The following is a 26,713-nucleotide window of genomic DNA, read 5'->3' on the forward strand; positions in this document are numbered from 1 at the left end:
GGTGCAGTTGTGCAATCCTGGCTCACTGCAACTTCCAGCTTCCGGGTTCAAGTGGATCTTCTGCCTTAGCCTCCTGAGTAGCAGGGATTACAGGTGCCTGCCACCACGTCTGGCTCATTTTTATAGTTTTAGTAGAGATGGGGTTTCACCATGTTGGCCAGGACAGTCTCAATCTCTTAACCTTGTGATCCGCCTGGCTCGGCCTCCGAAAGTGCTGGGATTGCAGACATGAGCTACCACGCCCGGCCGCACTCTGCCTTTTCAAAGCCACCCCTGCACAGGTGGTGGTGAAGGCTGTACAACGATGCAGATACACTTCAGGCCATTGAACTGTACACTGAAAAAGTGTTACAACAGCACGTTTTATTCGCACTTTACTCCATCCTGGCCGGGCGCGGTGGCTCACGCCTATAATCCCAGCACTTTGGGAGGCCGAGGCGGGCGGATCTTGAGGTCAGGAGATTGAGACCATCCTGGTGAACACAGTGAAACCCCATCTCTACTAAAACAAACAAACAAACAAACAAATTAGCTGGGCGTGATGGCGGGCACCTGTAGTCCCAGCTACTTGGGAGGCTGAGGCAGAAGAAAAGCGTGAACCCAGGAGGCAGAGCTTGCAGTGAGCCAAATCTGTGCCACCGCACTCCAGCCTGGGCGACAGGGTGAGACTCTGTCTCAAAAAACAATAAATGAATAAAAAATAAAAATAAATAAAAGTTCCATCATGGCCAACATGGCTCTGGCTCCAGGCTGCCACCCCATCCACCAAAGGATGCTACCCCAGATAGGGGTCCTCGGCCTGCTCCAGCACCTGCCTGTCCCATGATGGCTGTATACTGGGGTAGGAAACGGCCTCAACTCTCGTCCACATTCTCCTCTTCTCCCCCCAGGACTACCCTTAACCTACTCAGGGATTCAGTCAAGGCCCATGTGCTCCCCAAGCCCAAGGGGACCCTGTTCAGGAGGCAAAGGTGGCACCAGGCCAGCCCCTGTCCAGCTAGTTTAGCGTTGACAGCACCTACCAAACAGAGCCATTTACCTTAAAAAAAAAAATCACTGCCAGCTGCGGTGACTTACACCCGTAATCCTAGTGCTTTGAGAGGCTGAGGTGGGAAGACTGCTTGAGCCCAGGAGTTCCCAAGAATATTCTGAGCAACGTAGTCAGACCTGTCTCTACAAAAAAATAAAAAATTAGCCAAGTGTAGTAGTGCACGCCTATATCCCAGCTACTTGGAGGCTGGGGCAGGAGGAACACCTGAGTGCAGAAGTTCAAGGCTGCAGTGAGCCATGACTGCACCACTGCACTCCAGCATGGGTGACAAAGCAAGATCGTCTCAAAAACAAAATAAATAATTTTGGCCAGGCACAGAGGCTTACAGCTATGATCCCAGCATTTTAGGAGGCCGAGGCGGGTGGATCACGAGGTCAGGAGTCTAAGACCAGCCTGGTCAAGATGGTGAAACCGTCTCTACTAAAAATACAAAAATTAGCCAGGCATAGTGGTGGGCCCCTGTATTCCCAGCTAGTCAGGAGGCTGAGGCAGTGGTTGCAGTGAGCCAAGATCGCACCATCCACACTCCAGTCTGGGAGACAGCGAGACTCTGTCTCAAAAAAAAAAAAAAAAAAAATTTTTTTTTTTTTTTAAAGTCACCAAATGTTCTGGAGAGGCCCCCTTCTCTTCTGTTCTCCTCCAGCCTGGGCTACAGGCCAAGGTGGTACCCTGTGGGTGGAGCCAAGGGCCTGTTCCACCTGACACGACAGACTTCTTCATATGGGAGGGATACACTTCCAGACCCATATACCTCCCAGTAGCCACCTTCAGCGAGATTTACTGGTACTGCTGTGGAAAGGAAGGACTCACTGTATTGGATGAAAAAAGTAAAAACGTGGGTCTCCTCTAGCGGACTCTGACAGCAGAACCTGGTGTGGGTTATTTGGGAGTAGACAGAAGGGAGGGAGAAAGAGCTGTCGTGGGTGGTATCAGCAAAACTGCACTGGGGGCACGAAGCTCAGTTTGGTCAGCACCACCTGGCAGGTGTACTAAGACCCACCCGACTGTCCCTGCATGGTAGAGAGGAAGGAGCACCTCTCCCTGCACGGTTGGTGCCCCGGACGGCTGCACCAGCATGCGGCTACCAGGGACAGCCGAGGACACTGATGCTGCATCCAAGGAGGACCTGTCCCCTTCAGCTGTCATCAGCAGATACAGGGGACAGGACGTGAGTACTGAAGGCCAGGGGCACAGCACCTTTTCTGTAAACCCCAAGCCCTGACCAAAAAAAAAAAGAAAAAGCCAAAAACCAACTATTTGTCTACACATACAAATGTATGCCTAGATGGAAAAAGATCCAAACGATTCACAGCAGTAATGGCTCTGAGGGTGAGGCTGTCTGCTTAAGCCGCAGGGAAACCCAGGGTGCAAACCAACACTCATCACGCGGGCAGCCACAGCCATGACCACAACATGGGCTTGGGAACAGGGAACCCAGACCCAGCCACTCCCTCCCGGAAGACAGGAGGAAAGTTCACGTGTTGAATAAGGACCCGAGTCCCACGTGCAGGAAAAGGTGCGAGTGAGGAACACCAACACGGGCGATGACTCCAAAGCACAGCATCAATCCCAAGTGACTCCTGCGCAGGGTGGCCCCTTCCACCCTCCTTTCCTTGGAGACGGCTGGCTGGGCAAGACCTGTGTCACGGGCTGGCAGAGCAGCCCACCTACCCATTTGTCCTCCTGGAGGGGACAGCCTGTGGCAGGAGAGCCCAGAGCAGGGACACCAGCTACATCTTGATACTGGTGGCGAAAAGACCCAGCCCACAGCACCTGTGTGTGCCCACTGAGCCAACCAGCTCAAGGGTGGCATCTGTACCTCTGCAGAAACAGAGCGGATGAGGATGACTATGTGTTAACAATGGAACCTCAGGAATTCCCTCCAAAAAATCTCCCACAAAGTGAAAAAGGGAAGGAGCTCCCATCATCTACACATTAGTTAGCAGTTACCCCTTTCAGAAGGGCTTCATTTTGGGTTTCTGTGATGTTTTGAGACACAGGCTTGCTGTCGCCCAGGCTGGATGCAATCTCAGCTCACTGCAACCTCCAGCTCCCGGGTTCAAGTGATTCTCCTGTCTCAGCCTCCCAAGTAGCTGTGATTACAGGTGTCCGCCACCATATCCGGCTAATTTTTGTAGTTTGGATAGAGACAGGGTTTCACCATGTTGGCCAGGCTGGTCTCGAACTTGTGACCTCAAGTGATCTGCCTCCCAAAGTGCTGGGATTACAAGCGTGAGCCACTGCACCCGGCCCTTCATTTTGGTATCTGACTGATGTAAAGCAGGTACATTAGAAAGAACTGAGAGGTGAGTAACATAATCAGCTCACATGGGACATGAGACAAACCACCTTTTTTTTTTTCTTTTTTTTTGAGACAGGGTTTTCCTCTGTCACCCAGGCTACAGTGCAGTGGCGGAATCAAGGTTTGCCTCAGCCTCCTGGGCTCAACAGATCCTCCTGCCTCAGCCTTCTGAGAGTAGCTGGGACTACAGGCATGTGTCACTATGCCCAGCCCCATAGGTCTCTGTTTAGTGCTAGTACCTTCAAAAGGGGAAGTGCGATGTAACTCACCTGAGTCCCAAGTTAAGGCTGTGGTAGCAGCTGACCAGACAAGACAGCTTTTCCTAAATAAATGAAGGCAGAACGGGAGCCCCTCCCTCCTCCCCATTGGAGATGGGCAGCTCAGACACTCAGAAGGTTGTGTGGGGCTGAGCAAACAGCATGCACACCTGGGTCCCGTCAGTCAGGTGCAGGGAACAGGAAGTGCCCTGCCATCTACTGGATGCCAGAAGACAAGACACGGCCCACGAGTAAGTCATGGTTTCTGGGAGGCGATGGTGGCACTGGCACGGGGTCACAGTGAAGAGCCTCTAAGCAGAAGACAGCACAGACCCCACTGCAGCCTCAGGAGGCAGTCGTCAGATTTATTTATTCCTACTCAACACGACCCCAGAACACAGGAGCAACTCTGTACAATTCTAGAAACTCACAGCTAGCTCCAAAACAATAGAAATTTTAAACTACAAAAGATGAGTTGTATTCAGCAAATATAAAGGATAATTTTAGACTGTGTGAACGTTTATCAGACTATTTACAGCACCCGGGAGACGGGTTCAGATCTCGCCGGCCTCCTTCTCTTCTGACCTCCGTGAAGCCATCTTCCCGTTGGAGCTCTCAAGCCTCCAGTCCGGGGGCCCTCGCTCGCTCCGCCCGCTCTCCCAGGACTCCTCTCTGGATGCCCGCTCTCTGGAGAACCTGGGAAATGGGAACCAGAGGCTCAGTGGAGGCTGCTGCCCCACTTCTGCTGGCCGCTCAGGTACGACAATGGACCTGCAGACCAGGCCAGGGAAGGCCATGCATCCCCTATACCCGGACACCCCCTAGAGGCCAGCCAGACTTGCCCACCACATGTGGAGTGTTAAATAGCCATTAAAAAGTGACCTTTGCAAAGATTTTTAATAAGGAGAGCCTTCACTGTAACATAAACAGTGCAAAGGAGAATACAACACTATACGCACAGAAAATGACACTATGTAAAAACACAATGGAAAAAAAAGATCAAAAACAAAAACAGAGGTAAGCAGGGCCTGGTGAGGACATAAGTCTCAGGCACTCTGTACGGACGTGACAGTGCACAGGCCCAGGGCGCAGGCTGGTGCATGTACAGTCCCTGCAGCATCACCTGGAGCCGCGTGAGCTCCTCCACAGCCCTCTAGCTTCTTCCCAGACCTGAGTCCCATTCACGACCCCCCAGCCCTACTCCTGTGTGTGAGCCCAGCCCCATCCCCACCAGACATGGCCCTCAGCAGACCCTGGGAACACAGAGAAGGGCTCACTCCTGGTTGCAGCTACCGAAGGAGTCAGAGTAGTTACTTGTATTTCGCACTCCGGTCCCGGGAAGCCCGACGATGTCCCCGGCTGTGGCTCCGGGAACGGCTGCGGTGGCGCCGATGTCTATCTCGGGACCGGGACCGGGACAACTTTCGTCGCTCTCGGGAGGTAGATCTTGACCGCCTCCGACGCCGATCCCGGGAGCGTGACCTGAAAAATCAGAAAGTTCCGAGGCTGAGACTCTATAGGTGCCAACACTACCAGGGCCCCACCCCTCAGCAGATTCTGCTGGCTGCTTTACTGACATTTTCCCCTTTACTCCCACAAATTTGGGTTTAAAATATTTCCATCAGTTCATCTCCAATGGTTAGGACCTTTCCAATGAGGCCTCCTGAAAACATCTGGCCTGGATACTCCTGTCACCCTGCAGGCCCCGACCTTCCCTCTCATTAACAGTGGGAATCCTCCACGGCACCAAGCAACCCCTCGCCCTGTGCCCTTCACAAGCCAGCCCCACCTGCCACATAACATTTGTAAGGCATAAACATTAAATATTAAGAAAAATGCTTATGGAAAGAGATATTTGACTGACATCATTTTAATGGACCTGGAAACCTACCTCCTGCGATCTCTGGTTCTCGATCCCGACCTAAAAGGGGGAAAAAAAGATGAACAAGGCCAGGCGTGACGGCTCACACCTGTCATCCCAGCACTTCGGGGAGGCCGAGGCGGGCGAACACCTGAGGTCACGAGTTGGAGACCAGCCTGGCCAACGTGGTGAAACCCCGTCTCTACTGAAAATACAAAAACTGGCCAAGCGTGGTGGCAGGTGCCTGTAATCCCAGCTACTCAGGCAGCTGAGACAGGAGAATCACTTGAACCCAGGAGGCAGAGGTTGCAGTGAGCTGAGATCGCACCACTGCACGCCAGCCTGGGCAACAAGAATAAAACTTTGTCTCAAAACACAAGTGAATGACTTCCCGAAAGCACCCGTTCCTCACCCTCTCAGGGTCAGGGGAGGGGGAGGGCTCCACATATCAGAAGGGAGGCAATGCCCCCAAAGGCCTACTGTGTTCGAGCTGCCTGCGTGTTCCCAGTTGGAATGGGAAGTGCCACTGCTCCCATCCCCACAGCCACTCTGTGGCAGTCGCTCTGTGGCACACTCAGTGTCACCTGAGCCTCACAGAGGGGGCCCCATCCGAGCACCAGACGCAGCCTTTTAACATTACAAGGGGCGTGAAAAGTCTGCACCGACTGTGCTGCACCCAAGTCCTACAAATGACTCTCCAGTCTTTACAACAGACTCCAGCACAGAACGTGCAGCCAGCAAGTGGGGCACACTGAAACACCGAAAAGTGAAAGCAAAGCCGTAAGTTCCAGACACAGGCTTCCTGCCAGGTGAGAGTCATCAGCTCATTCTGCCACACAACCAGCGTCTGAAAAAGGCAAGCTATAAGCCATTAAGGTGCCCATAAGCCATTAAGGTCAAGCGGCCCCATGTACACCCACAACACGCACGGCCTAAACATGACAGTGCATGTAAAAATGTCCACCTCCATGTAAAAAATGGATTGTGTGTTTTGCTTAATATTTTTTTCTATACTGTTTAAGTTTCTGTGCAATCAGAATCTCCCACTGGATGATTAAAACAACAAATAACTGGGCGCAGTGGTTCACGCCTGTAATCCCAGCACTTTGAGAGGCTGAGGTGGGCGGATCATGAGGTCAAGAGATCGAGACGAGCTTGGTCAACATGGTGAAACCCCGTCTCTACTAAAAATACGAAAATTAGCTGGGCGTGATGGCACAGGCCTGTAGTCCCAGCTACTCGGGAGGCAAAGACAAGAGAATCGCTTGAACCCAGCGGGTGGAGGTTGCAGGGAGCCGAGATCGCACCACTGCACTCCAGCCTGGCAACAGAGCAAGACCCTGTCTCAAAAACAAACAAAAACAACACCACCACACACAATAAACATTCGCCCTGAGTTATGCACTCAGGAATTCTTTCAGGAAAAGTGGTTTGGGAACCTTCCTGGACAACGAGCTGTGTCCAAGAAGACCCGTGGTTACTTCTGGCTCCTGTCTTTTCTCTGAACTCCCATCAGACTCGACAGCCCCACCTCGAGACGGCCTCCAACCTGAGTGTGGCCAGAGGCATCTTCTACTCCCACCTCCTCCCACTGCCACACACCACAGCCAGCCTGCCAACCTCACCAAGCAGCACTGCAGGCCCGAAACCAGGAGACCAGCTCCATTTCCTCCTCTGTGCACTTCACACACTACCAGCAAATCCCATCAGTTCTATCCCAGAACTTCCCCGGACTCTTCCCGCCCCTTACCTGGCTTCAACTGCCACCTCCTCCATCTGGATTCTCCTACCCAGCTCCCCAAGGTCCTGCTGCTTCCACTCCAGCCCAGCACGCTTGCCAAAGGGGAGTAGGCACCATCCCCCTCTGTAAACAGGTGTCCAACAGCCCCATAGCACTCAGTAAATCAACAGCAATGCCCACACACAGCCTCCAACAGCTTGGATCCCTTACCTGACTGCCATGCACACACAGTCCTGGGCTGGGCCACATTTTGTTGGACTGAATATGTTGTTTACTTCTTTCTTTTTTTTTTTGGGACGGAGTCTCACTCTGCCACCCAGGCTGGAGTGCAGTGGTGCAATCTCAGCTCACTGCAAGCTCTGCCTCCCGGGTTCACGCCATTCTCCTGCCTCAGCCTCCCAAGTAGCTGGGACTACAGGCGCCCACCACCGCGCCCAGCTAATTTTTTGAAGTTTTTAGTCGAGACAGGGTTTCACCATGGTAGCCAGGATGGTCTCGATCTCCTGACCTCGTGATCCACCCGCTTTGGCCTCCCAAAGTGCTGGGATTACAGGTATGAACCACTGCACCTGGCCGCTTTTTTTTTTTCTTGAGATGGAGTCTCATTCTGTTGGCCAGGCTGGAGTGCAATGGCACGATCTTGGCTCACTGCAACCTCTGCCTCCCGGGTTCAAGTGATTCTCCCACCTCAGCCTCCAAGCAGCTAGGATTACAAGCACCTGCCAGCACACCCAGCTAATTTCTGTATTTTTTTTTTTTTTTTTTTGAGACGGAGTCTCGCTCTGTCGCCCGGGCTGGAGTGCAGTGGCCGGATCTCGGCTCACTACAAGCTCCGCCTCCCAGGTTTACGCCATTCTCCTGCCTCAGCCTCCCGAGTAGCTGGGACTACAGGCGCCCACCACCTCGCCCGGCTAGTTTTTTGTATTTTTTCAGTAGAGACGGGGTTTCACCGGGTTTGCCAGGATGGTGTCAATCGCCTGACCTCATGATCCACTCGTCTCGGCCTCCCAAAGTGCTGGGATTACAGGCTTGAGCCACCGCGCCCGGCCATTTCTGTATTTTTAGTACAGATGAGGTTTCACCATGTTGGCCAGGCTGGTTTCAAACCCCTGAACTCAAGTGATCTGCCCACCTCAGCCTCCCAAAGTGATGGGATTACAGGCGTGAGCCACCAGGCCTGGCCTTACTACTTTACTTAATAACGGCCCTGACTATTCCAAGCAACAGTGGAATGGACAGACAAGGGAATGCTGGAGGCCAGTGCAGCTCATTCACTGCCAGCCCTCAGGCTCACCTCCTGCTCAGACGCTCCTCCCGCTCCCTCTCCTCTCTCCTCCTCAAGCGATCCTGATTTCTCTTCTCCTGCTTTTCAGCGACAGTTTTCTAAATAAATGAAACAAAAAATGAGGGAAGAGCAAGTTACACAAACCAGAATGTGAATGCTACTTAACAAAGCACCTTTACATAAGCTCAGTATCGGTAATTTAAAAATTGAAGAGACACTTTAAGGAAATGGGAACACATTTTTTTTTTGAAACGGTGTCTCACTGTCAGCAGGCTGGAGTGTATTGGTGCAATCTCGGCTCACTCCAACTTCCACCTCCCAAGTTCAACCGATTCTTCTGCCTTGGCCTCGCACAGGCGCACGCCACCACGCCCACCTAATTTTTGTATTTTTAGTAGAGATGGGGTTTCACCATGTAGGCCAGGATGGTCTTGATCTCTTGACCTTGTGATCCGCCCGCCTCAGCCTCTCAAAGTGCTGGGATTACAGGCATGAGCCACCGGGCCTGGCCAACACATTCATTTTTAAAACTTCTTAATGAAGAAGGTAACACATGAAAAAACGCTGTATCATTACATTTTTTTTTTTTTCCTGAGATGGAGTCTCACTCTGCTGCCCAGGCTGGAGTGCAGTGGTGCGATCTTCGCTCACTGCAGCCTCTGCCTCCCGGGTTCAAGATATTCTTCTGCCTCAGCCTCCTGAGTAGCTGGGATTATAGGCGTGCGCCAGCACAGCTGGCTAATTTTTGTATGTTTAGTACAGACGAAGTTTCACCATGTTGGGCTGGCTGTTCTCGAACTCCTGACTTCGTGATCTGCCTGCCTCGGCCTCCCAGTGTTGCAATTACAGGCGTGAGGCACTGCAACTGGCCTCGTTTACATTTTATTTTATTTACTTTTTTTTTTTTTTTTGAGACGGAGTCTCACTCTGTTGCCCAGGCTGGAGTACAGTGGTGCGATCTCGGCTCATTGCAACCTCCGCCTCCCAGAGGTTGGAGGTTGCCATTTTCCTGCCTCAGCCTCCTCCAGAGGAGCTGGGACTACAGGTGCCCGCCACCACACCTGGCTAATTTTTTGTATTTTTAGTAGAGACGGGGTTTCACCGTGTTAGCCAGGATGGTCTCGATCTCCTGACCTCATGATCCGCCCGCCTCGGCCTCCCAAAGTGCTGGGATTACAGGCATGAACCACCGCGGCCAGCCACTTTTTTTTTTTTTGAAACAGCGTCTTGCTCTGTTCAACCAGGCTGGATGGAGTGCAGTGGCACAATCACAGCTCGCTAGAACCTCAACTTCCTAGGCTCAAGCAATCCTCTTTACCTCCACCTCCTGAGTAGCTGGGACTTATAGGAGTGTGCCAGTGTGGCGGACTAATCCTTAAAAATTTTATATAGAGACGGGGTCTTGCTATGTTGCGCAGGCTGGACTTGAACTCCTCAGCTCAAGCAATCTTCCTGCCTTGGCCTCCCAAAGTGCTGGGGTTACAGGCCTGAGCCACCCAGCCTATCATTAGATTTTATCAATTTGGTAACAAACTGTCTATTCTAAGTGGTGCTATACTTCTAACTCACAGGGAATTGATCACATTGTTTCAAACCAACCCAGATAGCTAGGAGACTACAAACTTTACGGTAAAAAAGAACAGACATATTTGACCAAACATATCTTGCTACTGGGAGCAGAATCCCTGCAGCCACAAAGCAGCCCAACCTCAGGGTGCTGGGTGCTATGCCGGCTTTAGACCAAACTGAGTTGGAGGACAGCAGGCCAGGGGAGGTGGACCACAAATCCTTTGCAACTGGCTTTCAACACAGGATGACGTGAATCATTAGGCTTGATTAAGAAAGCAATGTAAGGGGGAGGAGGCTATGAGAAACCTCACCAATGAAAACACCATCAACGCAAGCTGAGTGGAAAAGCACCGGGCACCATTCTGTGTACCCCCTACTCCCAATATCAACTCTAAGGCATTTAATGCCCCTCATCTGTGCCAAGTGAGGCCCCCAGTGGAAGCAAGTCAGAGCCAGTAAGACAAAGAATCACTAGTCTTCTCCGTCTAGAGAGCCACGATGGCATAAGGATAATCTTCCATACCCAGTGTGGATGACAGCACACATCCCACAAGGGCATGACAAGGATGGAAAGCTGGCTGACTAGCATCTGCAGCTCTAAAGCTCCACCCATGCTCATCCTGTGTCTGCAGAAGGGCACACATGGATGGACACCTTTAAGGTTATGTTTAAGGATGGCATTAAAGCCAGGTATGGTGACTCATGCCATTTCAGTACTCTGGGAGGCTGAACTGGGAGGATCATGTGAAGCCAGGAGTTTGAGACCAGCCCAGGAAACATAGTAAGACCTCCTGTCTAAAAAAAAAAGAAAAATTAGCCAGATGTGGTGGTGCATGCCTATAGTCTCAGCTACTCAGGAGACTCAGGATGGAGGATCACTTGAGTCCAGGAGTTCCAGCTTACAGTGACAATAAGCTATCAGCTACCATCACATCACTACACTCCACCCTGGGTGCCAGAGGGAGACCCTGTCCCTGAAAACAAAATAAAAACAATCCTCTGTTGTCTAGGTTGGAGTGTAGTGGCGTGATCACAGTTCACTGCAGCCTTCAGCTCCAAGGTCCAAACAATCCTCTCGCCTCAGCCTCCTGAGTAGCTGGAACTACAGGCACACACCACCATGCTTGGCTAATTTTTAAATTTTTGGTAGAGACGGTGTCTCCTTATGTTGCCCACGCTGGTCTCAAACTCCTGCATTCAATCAATTCTCCTGCCTTGGCCTCCTAAAGACTAGAATTACAGGCGTGAGCCACCACACCCAGCCTCAAGGATGGCATTTTTTTTTTTTTTTAAACTAAGGATTGGCCAGGTGCAGTGGCTCGTGGAATCCCAGCACTTTGGGAGGCCGAGGAAGGTGGATACCTCTGGGAGTACTGTAAGTGAAGCCTCCTCTAATTAGGGCATAGAACTCCTACACTCCTTATCATTAAGAGGAGCACTTCCAAATATTTTGCACTGTTACTTTAATAATTATTTATCAAAATCTATAATACAAGTTGTGTTGTTTTGGTCAACTCTATGCTGCAATGATAAAACAAGCTGTCTAACTAAGTTAATGCTTCTTAAGGTAGAAAGGAAAAACATTTCACAATATTCACATTTCTAATGCAGAGATACACATTAAGGAAATACATGACTTGCAGATATTTAAAAAAACACTACATTAGGCCAAACACTGTGGCCCACATCTGTAAACCCAGCACTTTGGGAGGCAGAGGCGGGTGGATTACCTGAGCTCAGGAGTTCGAGATCAGCCTGGGCAACATGGCGAAACCCCATCTCTACTGAAAACACGAAAATTAGCCAGGGGTGGTGGTGCATGCCTATAGTACCAGCTACTTGGGGGGCTGAGGCAGGAGAATCTCTTGAACCTGGGTGGTGGAGGTTGTAGTGAGCTGAGACTGTAACACTGCACTCCAGCCTGGGTGACAGAGCAAGACCCTGCCTCAAAAACAAACAAAAACTACAGTAAGACAAAATTCTGGGATATGAAATGAAAATATAATTTAAAGGAGAAATGGGAAAGTAACACTTCCAGCGGCTAAAAAACATTTTTTTTTTTCCTTTAAGACAAAGTCTCACTCTCTTGCCCAGGCAGGAGTGCAGTGGCTCGATTTTGGCTCACCGCAACCTCTGCCTTCCAGGTTCAAGCGATTCTCCTGCCTCAGCCTCCCGAGTAGCTGGGAATACACATGTGCACCACCACAACTGGCTAATTTTTGTGTTTTCAGTAGAGACAGGGTTTTGCCATGTTGGCCATGTTGGCCATGCTGGCCTCAAACTCCTGACAAGTGATCCGCCCTCCTTAGCCTCCCAAAGTGCTGGGATTACAGGTGTGAGCCATCGCACCTGGCCAACAGCAAATTTTTAATGGTGTGGTAAATGCATACTAAATTGTGATTTATAATTCTATTGGATACATAGACACTTTTATTTTTATTTTTTTCTTTTTTAGACAGAGTCTTTCTCTGTCGCCCAGGCTGGAGTGCAGTGGCGCAATCTTGGCTCACTGCAAGCTCCACCTCCCGGGTTCACACCATTCCCCGGTCTCAGCCTCCTGAGTAGCTGGGACTACAGGCACCCACCACCATGCCCGGCTAATTTTTGTCTTTTTAGTAGAGATGGGGTTTCACCTTGTTAGCTAGGATAGTCTCAATCTCCTGACCTCGTGATCCACCCGCCTCGGCCTCCCAAACTGCTGGGATTACAGGCGTGAGCCACCACACCCGGCCTACACTCGGCTAATTTTTTTTATTTTTAGTAGAGACAAGTTTTCACCTTGTTAGCCAGGATGGTCTCGATCTCCTGACCTCATGATCCGCCCGCCTCAGCCTTCCAAAGTCCCGGGATTACAGGCTGAGCCACCGCGCCCAGACTTTTTTTTTTTTTTTTTTTTTGAGACAGAGTCTTGCTCTGTCTCCCAGGCTGGAGTGCAATGGCGCGATTCCAGCTCACTGCTACCTCCGACTCCCAGGTCAAGGGATTCTCCTGCCTCAGCCTCCCGAGTAGCTGGGATTTCAGGCACCCGCTACCACGCCCAGGTAATTTTTGTATTTTTAGTAGAGACGGGGTTTCACTATGTTGGCCAGGCTGGTCTTGAACTCCTGACCTCATGATCCACCTGCCTCGGCCTCCCAAAGTGCTGGGATTACAGGTATGAGCCACCGCGCCCAGCCTCATTTTTATGTCTTTCATACCTATAAACTTTTTTTTTGTTTGTTTGTTTGTTTTTGAGACGGAGTCTCACTCTGTCACCCAGGCTGGAGTGCAGTGGCATAATCTCGGCTCACTGCAAGCTCCGCCTCCCGGGTTTATGCCATTCTCCTGCCTCAGCCTCCCGAGTAGCTGGGACTACAGGCGCCTGCCACCTCGCCCGGCAAGTTTTTTGTACTTTTTAGTACAGACGGGGTTTCACTGTGTTGGCCAGGATGGTCTTGATCTCCTGACCTCGTGATCCGCCCTTCTCGGCCTCCCAAAATGCTGGGATTACAGGCTTGAGCCACCGCGCCCGGCCACCTATAAACTTATAAAGAAAAATTACAACTTAAAAATGTGACAGAGTACATTGCTTTTCAAAATTCTCTCGGGAACACGGAAGCAAAATGTTTCAAGATCAGTGGCCGAGAAAAGCCTCACTGCTGCACCAGCTCCCATCACGGTCCCAGGTTCACACAATCACCTATGGAACCCTCCTCAGGTGCACCGCCCTGCCATATGCTGCCTGAGTGAGCAGCTCCTTCCTGGGGCACACAAGGCCCTCGGCCATGGTCACTGCAGCGTTCTGCAGTCAGCGACATGTCTGTCCCTCCACTACATTTTAGGTATATGGGGGGAGGCTGGCTAATTTCCCACCATCCTATTCTGAGGTCCTAATATGCGGTAAGGGGGAGCTCCATCAGTGTGAAGGAAGACAATTCAAAGCAGTGGAAGCACGTCCAACTTTTCTTCTTAGCATTCTGTACTTAAAGTTTTTAAACGTCGGCCGGGCACGGTGGCTCACGCCTGTGGCCCCAGCACTTTGGGAGGCCACGGAGGGCGGATCACGAGGTCAGGAGATCGAGACCATCCTGGCTAAAACGGTGAAACCCTGTCTCTACTAAAAATACAACAACAACAAAAATTAGCCGGGCGTGGTGGCAGGCACCTGTAGTCCCAGCTACTCAGGAGGCTGAGGCAGGAAAATGATGTGAACCTGGGAGGCGGAGTTTGCAGTGAGCCGAGATCGCACCACTGTTCTCCAGCCTGGGCAACAGAGTGAGACTCCATCTCAAAAAAAAAAAAAAAAGGTTTTAAATGTCTTAGAGCCTTGAGGAAGGAACAGAGATATGGTACAATGCTACCAGAAAAATCCCTTCCTCACCTTGCCCTTCTGAGATGGCTCACAGGCAAGAAGCCAGGATATGTGACATGCTGTGTTGACCAACCACACAGATTCTTTTTCATCTCCAAACGGAAGTTATTTCAGAGGTACACAACGAGCTGTATGTACCCTGGGAATAGGCTCTGCCATTTTCTTCCCTTAACAACAGGGTCCAGAATAAATCTCCAAGGCTCCTTTGGACTTTGAGCTATCTTTGGACTTTGAGCTATCATGTCTCTTGTGTGAACCCAAGTGATGAAATCTGAGTATTTCACTATAAAACTCAAGTTCTCAGAGATCAGAACATAAGGTTTTTTGTTTTTTTTGAGACGGAGTCTCACTCTGTCGCCCAGGGTGGAGTGCAATGGCATGATCTCGGCTTACTGCAACCTCCGCCTCCCGGGTTTAAGCAATTCTCCTGCCCCAGCCTCCTGAGTAGCTGGGATTTCAGGCGCACATCAACACGCCTAGCTAATTTTTGTATTTTTGGTAGAGACGGGGTTTCACCATGTTGGTCAGTCTGGTCTCGAACTCCTGAACTCAGGTAATCCGCCCACCTTGGCCTCCCAAAGTGCTGGGATTACAGGCATGAACCATCACGCCCAGCCAAAACATAAGGTTTTTAAAAATTAAAGAAATGTGAAGACACCCCAAGACTCCTCAGCTTTCTCCAGAAATACATGAACATACCCTCAACTGATCAAGCTTCTCTCGGATCTGAATGAACCCCAAGTGTAACTTGCCACCGAAGTGGTCTGCCAGGCGACGGTCATTGTCATGGAGACCAAGGTAGGCTGAACAGACCTCGCAGACACGCAGCTTTTGCTGCTGAAAACTGGACGCAGGCATGGAATTTCTGTATTCTTCCTGGAGAAGGAAAATGGAGAAATAAAAGTGAGATACACAGAACTGCCACCACAAATTCTATCTCCAAAATGAAAATATTTGATAAGATGACAAAGGTGACTTTTAAACAAATACTAAAAAAAAAAAAAAAAAAAAAACTTCAGATATTTATAACCAACTCAATTTTCACTATTTAAAAAATGCGGCCAGGCATGGTCCCAGTACTTTGCGAGGCCAAGGCGGGTGGAACACGAGGTCAAGAGATCAAGACCATCCTGGTCAACATCGTGAAACCCTGTCTCTACTAAAAACACAAAAATTAGCTGGGCATGGTGGCACATGCCTGTAGTCGCCAGCTACTCAGGAGGCTTGAGGCAGGAGAGTCACTTGATCCTGGGAAGCGGAGGTTGCAGTGCACTCCAGCCTGGCAATAGAGCGAGACTCCATCTAAAAAAAAACAAAAAACAAAAAAACAAAAAACAAAAAACTGCGCTAATAGGTGAGGCTCAGTGGCTCACGCCTGTAATCTCAGCACTCCGGGAGGCTAAGGCGGACGGATCACTTCAGGCTAGGAGTTCAAGATGAGCCTGGCCAACAAAGCAAAACCCTGTCTCTACTAAAAATACAAAAATTAGCCAGCATGGTGACAGGCACCCGTAATTCCAGCTACTGGGGAGGCTAAGGCACAAATCGCTTGAGTCTAGGAGGTGGAAATTGCAGTGAGCTGAGATCACGCCACTGCACTCCAACCTGGAGGACAGAGCAAAACTCCAAAAAGAAAAAAAAAAAAAATTGTATTCCAGGCCTGGTGCAGTGACTCTCGCCCATAATCTCAGCACTTTGGGAGAGTGAAGCAGGAGGATCACTTGAGCCCAGGAGTTTGAGACCACGCTGAGCAACACAGCAAGACCCAGTCTCTAAAAATAAAAAAATAATTAGCCCGATGTGGTGGCATGCACCTATAGTCCCACCTACTCAAGAGACTGATTCGGGAGGACTGCTTGAGCCCAGGGGGTCAAAGGGGCAGTGACCTGTGATTATGCCACTACACTTCAGTCTGGGCGACCCTGGATGACAGCAAGACCCTCTCTCTAATATTAAAAAAACACGTCGGGGCCGCGGCGCGGTGGCTCAAGCCTGTAATCCCAGCACTTTGGGAGGCCGAGACGGGCGGATCACGAGGTCAGGAGATCGAGACCATCCTGGGTAACACAGTGAAACCCCGTCTCTACTAAAAAATACAAAAACTTAGCCGGGCGAGGTGGCGGGCGCCTGTAGTCCCAGCTACTCGGGAGGCTGAGGCAGGAGAATGGCGTGAACCCGGGAGGCGGAGCTTGCAGTGAGCTGAGATCCGGCCACTGCACTCCAGCCTGGGTGACAGAGCGAGACTCCGTCTCAAAAAAAAAAAAAAAAAACAACACGTCGGGCACAGTGGCTCACGCCTGTAATCCCAGCACTTAGGGAGGCCAAGGCAAGTGGATCACAAAGTCGGAGTTCAAGACCAGCCTGGCCGAGATGATGAAACCCCGTCTCTATTAAAAATACAAAAAAATTAGCCGGGCATGGTGGCTGGCACCTGCAATCCCAACTGCTTAAACCCGGGAGTCAGAGGATGCCGTGAGCTGAGATCGCACCACAGCACTCCAGCCTGGGCAACAGAGCGAGACTCTGTCTCAAAAAAAAAAAAAAAAGTAGACAAGGAAAGAACAAGAACTTAAATTTCCATTATTGTATGCTACATAACTTAAAAAAAAAAAAAAAAAAAACTGAAGCAAAAACAATATTGTGGTACACAAATATTCATAATATTACTCTGTCCTCTTCTATAGTTTTGAAACCTTAAATGCCACCCTCTAACATCTTTCAAAATAAATTCTAAGTATGTTGAGTAAAAAAAGTAAATCCCAAAAAGTTACATACTGTATGATGCCATTTACATAACTTTTTTCTTTTTTTTTTAAGATGGAATTTCACTCTTGTCGCCCAGGCTGGAGGGCAGTGGTACGATCTTGCTCACAGCAACCTCTGCCTCCCGGCTTCAAGTGCTTCTCCTGCCTCAGCCTCCCAAGTAACAGGGATTACAGGAATGTGCCACCACGCCCAACTAATTTCTGTATTTTTGGTAGAGATGGGGTTTCACCATGTTGGCCAGGCTGGTCTTGAACTCGTGACCTCAGGTGATCCGCCTCTACAAAAATTGCAAAAATTAACCAGGCATAGTGGTGCATTCCCACACTCCCAGCTAAGCAGGAGGCTGAGGTGGGAGGGTCACTTGAGCCCAGGAGGTCGAGGCTGCAGCGAGTCATGATCGTGCCACTGAACTCCAGCCCAGGTGACAGAGTGAGACCCTGCTTAAAAAAAAGAAACAAAAAAAGTGATAAAACCCTCAATGTGGAAACCAGGAAAAGTCACCCAAAGGGCAGAAAAGAAGCTTTAAGACTACTGAACACCCCACCTGCTACTGGGATTACAAAAGACGCCAGAGGTGCCAAAACACCACAGAAATCAGTGCTGCCAGGGTCCTGCACACCCACCCAATGGCCACCAAGCCTGGCTAATTTTTGTATTTTTAGTAGAGACAGGGTTCCACCACGTTGGCCAAGCTGGTCTCGAATTTCTGACCTCAAGTGATCCACCCACATTGCCCTCTCAAAGTGCTGGGATTACAGGCATGAACCACCACATCTGGTTTGGCCCTGGATAATTTTTTTTTTTTTTTTGAGACGGAGTCTCGCTCTGTTGTCGCCCAGGCTGGAGTGCAGTGGTGTGATCTCCACTCACTGCAACCTCTCCCCTCCCAGGTGCAAGAGATCCTCCTCCCTCAGCCTCCCCAGTAGCTGGGATTATAGGTGCCTGCCACCACATCTGGTTGTTGTTTTTTATTTTTATTTTTATTTTTGAGATGGAGGCTCACTCTGTGACCCCGGCTGGAATGCAGTGGCATGATCTCCCGTCACTGCAAGCTCTGCCTCCCGGGTTCACACCATTCTCTTGCCTCAGCCTCCTGAGCAGCTGAGACCACAGGCGCCTGCCACCATACCTGGCTATTTTTTTTTTTTTTTAGTAGAGACGGGGTTTCACCGTGTTAGCCAGGATGGTCTGAATCTCCTGACCTTGCGATCCACCTGCCTCGGCCTCCCAAAGTGCTGGGATACAGGCGTGAGCCACCGCGCCCGGCTTTTTTGAGACAGAGTCTTGCTCTGTCACCCAGGTTGGAGTGCAATGGTGTGATCTCCATTCGCCTCCCGGTTCAAGCGATTCTCCTACTTCAGTCTCCCAAGTAGCTGGGATTATAGGTGCCCGCCACCACACCTAGCTAATTTTTGTATTTTTAGTAGAAACACAGTTTCACTAAATGGCATATCGAACTCCTGACCTCAGGTGATGCACCTACCTTGGCCTCCCAAGGTGCTGAGATTACAGGCACGGCCGAATTTTTAACTTCTTTGTAAAGATGGGGTAACCCTATGTTGCCTAGGCTGGTCTCAAACTCCTGGACTCAAGCAATCCTCCTGCCTCAACCTTCCAAAGTGTTGAGATTACAGGCATGAGCCACCACAGCCACCCTCTGTAAGCTTTTACTCTGGGCAGAAGGCGGCAAAAGGGGAGTCAGCATATCACATGGCAAAAGAAGGAGAGAGAGAGAGAGGAGGACCTAGGCTCCTTTAAACAATCAGCTCTCAGGTGAACTCATTATCCCACGGAGGGCACCAGGCCATTGATGAGGGAACCACCCCCATGACCCAAACACCTCCCACTAGACCCCACCTTCAACACTGGAGGTCACATTTCAACATGAGATTTGGACGTGCCACACGTCCAAACTATATCAAGTGTTATTTTTCATCTTTTATACTGTATTTTTACTGTACCTTTTCTATGTTTACATACGCAAATATTTACCATTGTGTTGCGACTGCCTATCGTATTCAGTACACTAACAAGCTGTACAGCTGTGTAGTCCAGGAGCAACAGGCTCTACCGTACAGCCCACACGGCTACACCATCTAGGTCTGTGTGACCACACTCTATAATGTGCTCACAATGATGAAACCATGGAACGCACTTTGCAGAATATTTAATCCTTGTCATTAAGAAAGACATCAGTGTACTAATATCAGAAATGAAAAACAGGACATCATTACGGATCCATGCACTTTAAAGGAATAATATAAACAACTCTTAAAAACCACAACAACAACAACTCTATGCCCACAAAAGTGATAAACTAGACGAAATGGACCAATCCCTTGAAAGACAGCCAGGGGCCTGTAATCCCAGTACTTTGGGAGGCTGAGGCAGGTGGATCACTTGAGGTCAGGAGTTTGAGACCAGCCTGACCAACATGGTGAAACCCCGTTTTCTCTACTAAAAATACAAAAATTAGCCAGGCGTGGTGGAGCATGCCTGTAATCCCAGCTACTCGGGAGGCTGAGGCAGGAGAATTGCTTGAACCCAGAAGGTGGAGGTTGCAGTCAGCCGACATCACATCACTGCGCTCTAGCCTGAGCAACAGAGCGAGAAACTGTGTAAAAAAAATAATAATAATGTTGAAAGACACAATCTGCCAAAACGTACACAAGAAGAAATAGATGATCTGAATGGATCTATATTTTAATAACCTTCCAAGACAGAAAGCATCAGGTCCAGATGGGTTTACTGGTGAATTCTACCAAGGCATTAGGGAGGAAATCATGCCAATTCTCTACAATCTCTTTCAGAAAAGCAGAGAGAATATTTCCTAACTCCTTCTATGGGGACAATATTACCATAATACCAAAACCAGATAAAGGCATTACAAGAGGCCAGGCATGGTGGCTCTTGCCTCTAATCCTAGCACTTTGGGAGGCTGAGGTGTGCAGATCGCTTTAGCCCAGCAATTTGAGACCAGCCTTGACAACATGGCGAAATCCCGTCTCTCCAAAAAATACAAAAAATTAGCTGTGCTTTGTGGCACACGCCTTCAGTCCTAGCTACTTGAAAGGCTGAGGTGGGAGGATCAAATGAGTCCAGGAGATCAAGCCTGCAATGAGCCAAGATTGTGCCACTGCACTCCAGCCTGGGTGAGAAAGACAGACCATCTCGGGGAGGCGGAGGGGGAAAGGGAGGCCTGTGGCATGCACCTGTAGTCCTAGCTATTTGAAGAGATGAAGCAGGAGAATCAAATGAGCCCAGGAGATCAAGGCTGCAGTGAGCCAAGATTGCGCCACTGCACTCAGACTGGGTGAGAAAGTGAGACCATCTCGGGGCAGGGGGCGGGGGGGCCGGGCGCGGTGGCTCACGCCTGTACTCCCAGCACTTTGGCGGGCGGATCATGAGGTCAGGAGATGAAAGCCATCCTCGCTAACCCGGTTAAATCCTATCTCTACTAATAACACAAAAAATTAGCTAGGCACGGTGGCAAGCACCTATAGTCCCAGCTACTTGGGAGGCTGAGGCAGGAGAATCGCCTGAACCCAGGAGGCGGAGGTAGCAGTGAGCCAAGATCACACCACTGCACTCCAGCCTGGCCGCATGAATGAGACTCCATCTCAAAAAAACACAAAAACAAAAACCAAAAAACAAATTACTATTTATACCAGCACCCCCAAGAGTGAAATACTAAGGAAGAAATCTAACAAAGTATGTATAAGATCTTCACTATGAGGAAAATTACAAGACTCATAAAAGGTAGCAAATGGCCTGGAAAAGTGGCTCACGCCTGTGATTCCAGCACTTTGGGAGGCCGAGGCAGATGGATCACCTGAGGTCAGAAGTTCGAGACCAGCTTGGCCAACATGGTGAAACCTCATCTCTACTAAAAATGCCAAAAAAAAAAAAAAAATTAGCCATGGGCCTGGCGTGGTGGCTCACTCCTGTAATCCGAGCAGTTTGGGAGGCCGAGGCAGGTGGATCACAAGGTCAAGAGATTGAGACCATCCTGGCTAACACGGTGAAACCCCATCTCTACTAAAAATACAAAAATATTAGCCGGGCGTGGTGGTGGGCACCTGTAGTCCCAGCTACTCGGGAGACTGAGGCAGGAGAATGGTGTGAACTCGGGAGGTGGAGCTTGCAGTGAGCCGAGATCGCGCCACTGTACTCCAGCCTGGGTGACGGAACGAGACTCCGCCTCTAAATAAATAAATAAAGAAAGAAAGAAAGAAAAAAAAAAGATACATGCAAACGTTTACAGACCATACATGACACCATTCGCCATAGCCTACAGACTTTGGGTGATAATGACAAGTCAATGTAGACTCACTAACTGTGGGCAGATGCTGGGAATGGAGGAGGCTGTCTAAGGAAGGGATACATGGAGAATCTCTGTACTTTCCTCTCAATTTAGCCATGAAGCTAAAACTGCTTGAAAAAACAAAGTTTATAATTTTTCTTTTTTTTTTTGAGACGGAGTCTCGCTCTGTCGCCCAGGCTGGAGTGCAGTGGTGCAATCTCAACTCACTGCAAGCTCCACCTCCCCGGTTCACACTATTCTCCTGCCTCAGCCTCCCGGGCAGCTGGGACTACAGGCACCCGCCACCACACCTGGCTAATTTTTTTGTATTTTTAGTAGAGACGGGGTTTCACCACGTTAGCCAGGATGGTCTTGATCTCCTGACCTCGTGATCCACCCACCTCGGCCTCCCAGAGTGCTGGGATTACAGGCATGAGCCACTGTGCCCGGCCCAAAGTTTACAAATTTTTTTAAAAATGCAAGCAAGCATGGGCTAAATTAATTTAAATAGTCATCTCTGCCAAATTACTGAGATTTCTCTTTCCCTAAGACATTTCTCTCACCAACCTCAGCTTCTTTTTTCTTCGCACGAACTTTTTCCACCTCCATAAGAATCTTCTGGGATTCATCCACATTACCTTCAGCCCCCAGCTGTTCGGCTTTAGCAAGGAGTTTTCCTATTTCTTCATTTAACTCATGTACTTTTTCTGCCTGTGAGGAGAAAGAACGAGGTTATCAGACATCTAAAACTGAAAGTGAATGCAAAGACAACAAGGGTTTCTCCTGCTCCATTTCCAGTCTGTTCTACTGAAAATACATGGAAGAGCTAAAGATCCACACTTAACAATGAAGGCATCCTTACTGCCAGCATTGAGACTAACCACAAACGAATCCTGTGTGCTGTGTTCCAATGAAACCAGGAGCACCTTTGTCACTTCCAACATGGTTCCAAGGATCACTATAGATTGGTCATTGTCTAGGCTGTCTCTCTTTATGACTTTTTCTTCAGGGTATGGCTAATAAAATGTCTAGGTTTCAGTGCACAGATTTAAGCTATAAGCAAAATACCTAATTACTAGGATTTACCTTCTGAAACAAAACAGCACCTTTGGTCAAATTAGCAATTGCATAAATCCTAAGCAATGCTTTTACAACACTGAAAAGAAAAAGCAAGGAGAGACTCAGTTCCACTGAAGAGAAAAACAGAAGAGTGATCTAACTGGCACTCAAGCTAACTACATATAAATCTACCTCCTTTTTCATTCTATGACATGGATGTACCACAGTATGACCATTTCCTTTCCAGTTCTTTCCAGATTTATGTGAAGATATTAAAGTTTAAAACAACATGCAGAGGCCGGGCATGCTGGCTCACACCTGTAAACCCAGCACTTCGGCAGGACAAGGTGGGAGGATCGCTTAAGCCCAAGAGTTCCAGACCAGCCTGGGCAACAGACACTCCATCTCTATTTAAAAAAAAATAAAATAGCCGGGCGCGGTGGCTCAAGCCTGTAATCCCAGCACTTTGGGAGGCCGAGGCGGGTGGATCACGAGGTCAGGAGATCGAGACCATCCTGGCGAACACGGTGAAACCCCGTCTCTACTAAAAAACTACAAAAAACTAGCCGGGTGAGTTGGCGGGCGCCTGTAATCCCAGTTACTCGGGAGGCTGAGGCAGGAGAATGGCGTAAACCCGGGAGGCGGAGCTTGCAGTGAGCTGAGATCCGGCCACTGCACTCCAGCCTGGGCAACAGCGCGAGACTCCGTCTCAAAAAAAAATAAAATAAAATAAAATAAATAAATAAATAAATAAAATAAACATGGCTGGGCGCAGTGGCTCAAGCCTGTAATCCCAGCACTTTGAGAAAATGAGGCGGGCAGATCACGAGGTCAGTCAGGAGATAGAAACCATTCCGGCTAACACGGTGAAACCCTGTCTCTACTAAAAATACAAAAAATTAGCCGGGCGTGGTGGCAGGCGCCTGTAGTCCCAGCTACTTGGGGTGCTAAGGCAGGAGAATGGCATAAACCTGGGAGGCGGAGCTTGTAGTGAGCCAAGATGGTGACACTGCACTCTAGCCTGGGCGACAGAGCAAGACTGTATCAAAAAAAAAAAAAAACAAAAAAGAAACCCACAATGTTTTTTTTTTTTGAGGCAGGGTCTCACTCTGTCATCCAGGTTGGAGTAAAGTAGCATGATCATACCTCATTGCAGCCTCAATCTCCCCAAGCTGAAGTGATCCTCCCACCTCAACCTCCTGAGTAACTGGGATACGCATGTGCACCACCAAGCCTGGCTAATATATGTATTTTTTGTAGAGATGGAGTTTCTTCATGTTGTCTAGGCTGGTCTAAAACTCCTGGGCTCAAGCGATCTGCCCCAACCTTGGTCTCCCAAAGCGCTGGGACTACAAGCGTGAGCCACCAAACTCAGCGAAGAATACATTAAAATAAAAATAATAATAATAAACCACGTATAGAGGACAAAAATGGACAGAATAAAGACAGAGGTAGTAACTCCTGAGGGATGAGAATTCGACGACACATGAATGCTTGACCACAGCCCTCTATCCGTAACTGGAATAAGGCAGAGAGTACTGTCCACACAATCGGTGCTGAGGGTGAGTTAACAGCTATTGACAAGGCCAGGTGCAGTGGCTCACGTCTGTAATCCCAGCACTTTGGGAGGCTGAGGCGGGCGGATCATGAAGTCAGCAGATCGAGACCATTCTAGCTAACACGGTGAAACCTCATCTCTACTATAAATACAAAAAATTAGCCGGGCGTGATGGCGGGTGCCTGTAGTTCCAGCTACTCAGGAGGCTGAGGCAAGAGAAGGGCATGAATCCAGGAAGCAGAGCTTGCAGTGAGCCAAGACTGCACCACTGCACTCCAGCCTGGGTGACAGAGTGAGACTCCATCTCAAAAAAAAAAAAAAAAAAAAAAAAGCTATTGAAAAGCCAGTATTTGCAAGAACATACCAGGCAGTGAAGCCACCCAAGCATACCTTTGCAGAAACTTCCGCACTGATTTCTTCCTGTGTTTCTGCCAGCCGTTTCTTGGCGAGCTCAGTTCTCCGATCACATTCCGCAATAAAGGACTCCAAGTGATCCATTGCCTAGCATTGGAAAAGCAGAGAGCTATAATCAATTATGTGTAAAGCATAAAGTCTTAGAACCCATTTACTTGATAGGAAATACACTCCTAGGTTCATTTTTTTAAAGCCTGTGGATTCACTGGGAAGATCTTAAACTACACTACCACTAACACATTCATAATTGCATTAAATCAAGGGGATCTGTTAAACAGAATGATTGTTTGGAAGCATGGTCTTCTCATTGGATTTATTCATTTCCAAAATTTGTAACAGGATTCCAACCCTCAATAACATTACAAAGAAATTCTGAGGAAAATTAAAACACTTGGAGCAATTCACGGAGTTCTCGGAGGGAAAGAAAAGGCTGAGCCTAGACTCGTGCTGGAGGCCCTCTTCTGGGGAGTTGTGAGAGATGCATATGATGTACTCACTGGTCTTTGTGAGCCACGTAAATATTATTCCCTCATGTTCTGAGGGTAGGGTCCCCCCTTTCACCTCAAAAACAAAACAATAGAACAAATATTACTGAGAGCTATGAATACATTTCGTTATTGCCTACTGTCTAAAGTAGTAGGAAAAACTGGTTGCTATTTACCCAAACAGATAAAGGAAAAGAAACTCTAGACGTCTAATTGCTTACTCTGAAAAGGGTTGGTGGGAAACATTAAGACAACTATCATATGCTAATGTTAATTCACCATAACTAGGCAAAGGCTAACGTAATTTCGGATAAAAATACAGACAGGACCGGCCGCAGTGGCTCATGCCTGTAATCCCAGCACTTTGGGAGGCCAAGGCGGGCAGTTCATCTGAGGTTAGCAGTACGAGACCCGACTGGCCAACATGGTCTCTAATAAAAATACAAAAATTAGCCGGGCGTGGTGGTGGGTGCCTGTAGTCCCAGCTACTCGGGAGGCTGAGGCAGGAGAATCACTTGAGCCCAGGAGGCAGAAGTTGCAGTGAGCCGAGACCGTACCACTGCACTCCAGCCTAGGCAACAGAGCAAGACTCCGTATCAAAAAAAAAAAAAAAAAACACTTTGGGAGGCCGAGACGGGCAGATTACGAGGTCAGGAGATCAAGACCATCCTGGCTAACACGGTGAAACCCCGTCTCTACTAAAAAATACAAAAAACTAGCCGGGTGAGGTGGCAGGTGCCTGTAGTCCCAGCTACTCGGGAGGCTGAGGCAGGAGAATGGCATAAACTCGGAAGGCGGAGCTTCGGCCACTGCACTCCAGCCTGGGTGACAGAGCGAGACTGCATCTCAAAAAAAAAAAAAAGAGAAAGAAAAAAAGCAGGGCCCAGTGCCTCACACCTGTAATCCCAACACTTTGGGAGGCTGAGATGGGAGGATCATGAGGTCAGGTCAGAGACCAAACTTGCCAATATGGTGACACCCCATCTCTACTAAAAATAAAAAAATTAGCTGGGCATGGTGGCACGCACTTGTAGTCCCAGCTACTCGGGAGGGTGAGGCAGAAGAATCGCTAGAACCTGGGAGGCAGAGGTTATAGTAAGCTGAGATGGCAGCACTGTACTCTAGCCTGGGCAACAGAGCAAGGCTCCATCTCAAAAAAAAAAAAAAAAAAATACAGACACGGTATCACTTTTCCAACTGTCAGCCAGTGACCAATAGTAAGAAATACTAACATTACACCATAAGTCAGCCTGCTAACGTCAGCATCATGTTAAACATAAATAAGCTTGTTTTGCAATGATGACACGTTTAGATAGCACGATCTTTTACCAAAAACAAAATTTTAGGTGGAGATGAGAAGGCAGATGACAGGAAAACACTAAGGGGTGATAATCCATGTCACTGCTCCTAAAACGGATAGGAGAGACTAAGTCAGCTGTAATAAACCGCTCCACAATGGATCACACGGACACAGGAGAAGATTATGATCTTCTCTAGAAATCTTAAATATTTTTTTCAAAAAAATGCATACTTGGGAGTAGGTCAAGATAGGGAAGAAGCTCCAAGTCTCCTGGTGCCCAATCTCCCAAGAAGCTGAAAAAAAGACAAGCAGCACCACTGATGAAGGCTGACTCCCAGATATCACTCCATAATTTTGGAATTCAAAAACTGCCTCTTGGCCAGGCACAGTAGCTCACGCCTGTAATCCCAG

At 49.0% G+C, this 26,713-nt stretch overlaps 1 protein-coding gene and 1 long non-coding RNA gene across 12 annotated transcripts in view; both read right to left on the reverse strand.

The window, feature by feature from the left end:
* Positions 1–345: 345 nt before the first annotated feature.
* Positions 346–1,175, reverse strand: LOC141409348 (uncharacterized). Its single transcript, XR_012429560.1, has 2 exons — positions 1,078–1,175; positions 346–502 (listed from the first exon to the last, which is right to left on the reverse strand). It is a non-coding gene; the product is annotated as an uncharacterized lncRNA (long non-coding RNA).
* A 2,780-nt stretch (positions 1,176–3,955) lies between these two features.
* LUC7L (LUC7 like) overlaps positions 3,956–26,713 on the reverse strand; it is a 45,019-nt gene continuing 22,261 nt past the window's right edge. For 2 of the 11 annotated variants that reach the window (XM_074028333.1, XM_074028334.1), the window contains 8 exons: positions 25,015–25,078; positions 24,494–24,604; positions 22,054–22,197; positions 15,117–15,293; positions 8,507–8,595; positions 5,502–5,531; positions 4,925–5,092; positions 3,956–4,306 (listed from right to left, as the gene is read on the reverse strand). In XM_074028333.1, the coding sequence (XP_073884434.1) occupies positions 4,165–4,306; positions 4,925–5,092; positions 5,502–5,531; positions 8,507–8,595; positions 15,117–15,293; positions 22,054–22,197; positions 24,494–24,601 (858 nt within the window). In that variant the 5' untranslated portion in view covers positions 24,602–24,604; positions 25,015–25,078 and the 3' untranslated portion in view covers positions 3,956–4,164. Of the gene's footprint in view, positions 4,307–4,887; positions 5,093–5,501; positions 5,532–8,506; positions 8,596–15,116; positions 15,294–22,053; positions 22,198–24,493; positions 24,605–25,014; positions 25,079–26,713 lie in introns of all 11 variants that reach the window. The other 9 variants (XM_074028337.1, XM_074028338.1, XM_005590733.4 and 6 more) reach the window with 6 other exon arrangements.

This window comes from Macaca fascicularis, chromosome 20 (genome assembly GCF_037993035.2).
Source record: "Macaca fascicularis isolate 582-1 chromosome 20, T2T-MFA8v1.1".
In the NCBI taxonomy this organism is placed as follows: Eukaryota; Metazoa; Chordata; class Mammalia; order Primates; family Cercopithecidae; genus Macaca; species Macaca fascicularis.